General features: G+C 37.5%; 1 protein-coding gene across 1 annotated transcript in view; it reads left to right on the top strand.

Moving 5' to 3' along the window:
• The first annotated feature begins 452 nt into the window (after window positions 1–452).
• Window positions 453–1148, top strand: part of LOC106882573 (cytidine deaminase) — a 14197-nt gene continuing 13501 nt past the window's right edge. The window contains exon 1 of the mRNA XM_014933290.2: window positions 453–606. Within this exon, the coding sequence (XP_014788776.1) occupies window positions 585–606 (22 nt within the window). The 5' untranslated portion in view covers window positions 453–584. The remainder of the gene's footprint in view (window positions 607–1148) is intronic.

Here is a 1148-nt window from a genome sequence, read left to right as displayed (position 1 = left end):
TCACTCCAATTCAGAATTGATTGCTGCTAAAGAGGCCTGGTTGGAGGCCCAGTGTTCTGAATTCTTTTACAGGGCTTAGAAAAACTGAAGGACTGCTGCAATAAGTGTGTGACTCTGAGAGTAGAATTTGTTGAATAAAATCATAATCAACTGATTCTTCTGTATTTTATTTCACCCTAGGTACTTTTCAGTGCCCCTTCATATTTAGGACTAGTTATTGAGTGTGATCTTTTTAAGACATCAGGTGTGATTTGAGGGAGACTTGTTTGCTATTTCTGGCATTTCAAACAATTATTTTGTCAGTGGTAACAAAATAAACCTACATTTGATAAAAACATTTATTTGTAGCAAAATATTTCACTCCACCCACCACCATACATATACATGCACACGCCCATACACATACATACAGTCACATATAAGGAAGAAAGTGATAAGAAGAGATTATTTTCCTAGAACAACTTTGATAGGAAATTAACTGGAAGTCTACTTGTGACGTAATCAGTATTATAAAAACATCCTGACTTGTGAAGTTTCACTTTTGTAGTTTGTTTCCACATTCATCAGTTTGACAAAACAATATTATGGCAGAAATCAGTCAAAAAAGTAAGTTTTTTTAAAGATTCACTCAATGTTCACTTTCCGTGCATATTCTTTGTACTGTTCATGTAGTTTTGGTTATTTTTTCTGATGAGTTGTAGTACACTTGAGCACTATAGAGTCTGGCGTAATGAACTGATTGTCTATAGTATAGACAATCAGTTCATTACACACACGCACATACTAATTTTAATTACTCTTTACTCTTTTACTTGTTTCAGTCATTTGACTGCGGCCATGCTGGAACACCGTCTTTAATCGAGCAAATCGACCCCAGGACTTATTATTTGTAAGCAAAGTACTTATTCTATCGGCCTCTTAGGCTGAGTCGCTAAGTTACAGGGACGTAAACACACCAGCATCAGTTGTCAAGCGATGGTGGGGGACAAACACAGACACACAAACATATACACACATGTACATATATATATATACTGGCTCCTGTGCGGGTGGCACATAAAATACACCATTTTGAGCATAGCCGTTGCCAGTACCGCCTGACTGGCCTTCGTGCCAGTAGCACGTAAAAGCACCCACTACACTCTCTG

Source organism: Octopus bimaculoides, chromosome 12 (genome assembly GCF_001194135.2).
Source record: "Octopus bimaculoides isolate UCB-OBI-ISO-001 chromosome 12, ASM119413v2, whole genome shotgun sequence".
In the NCBI taxonomy this organism is placed as follows: domain Eukaryota; kingdom Metazoa; phylum Mollusca; class Cephalopoda; order Octopoda; family Octopodidae; genus Octopus; species Octopus bimaculoides.
This window is presented reverse-complemented; position numbering and strand designations above follow the sequence as displayed.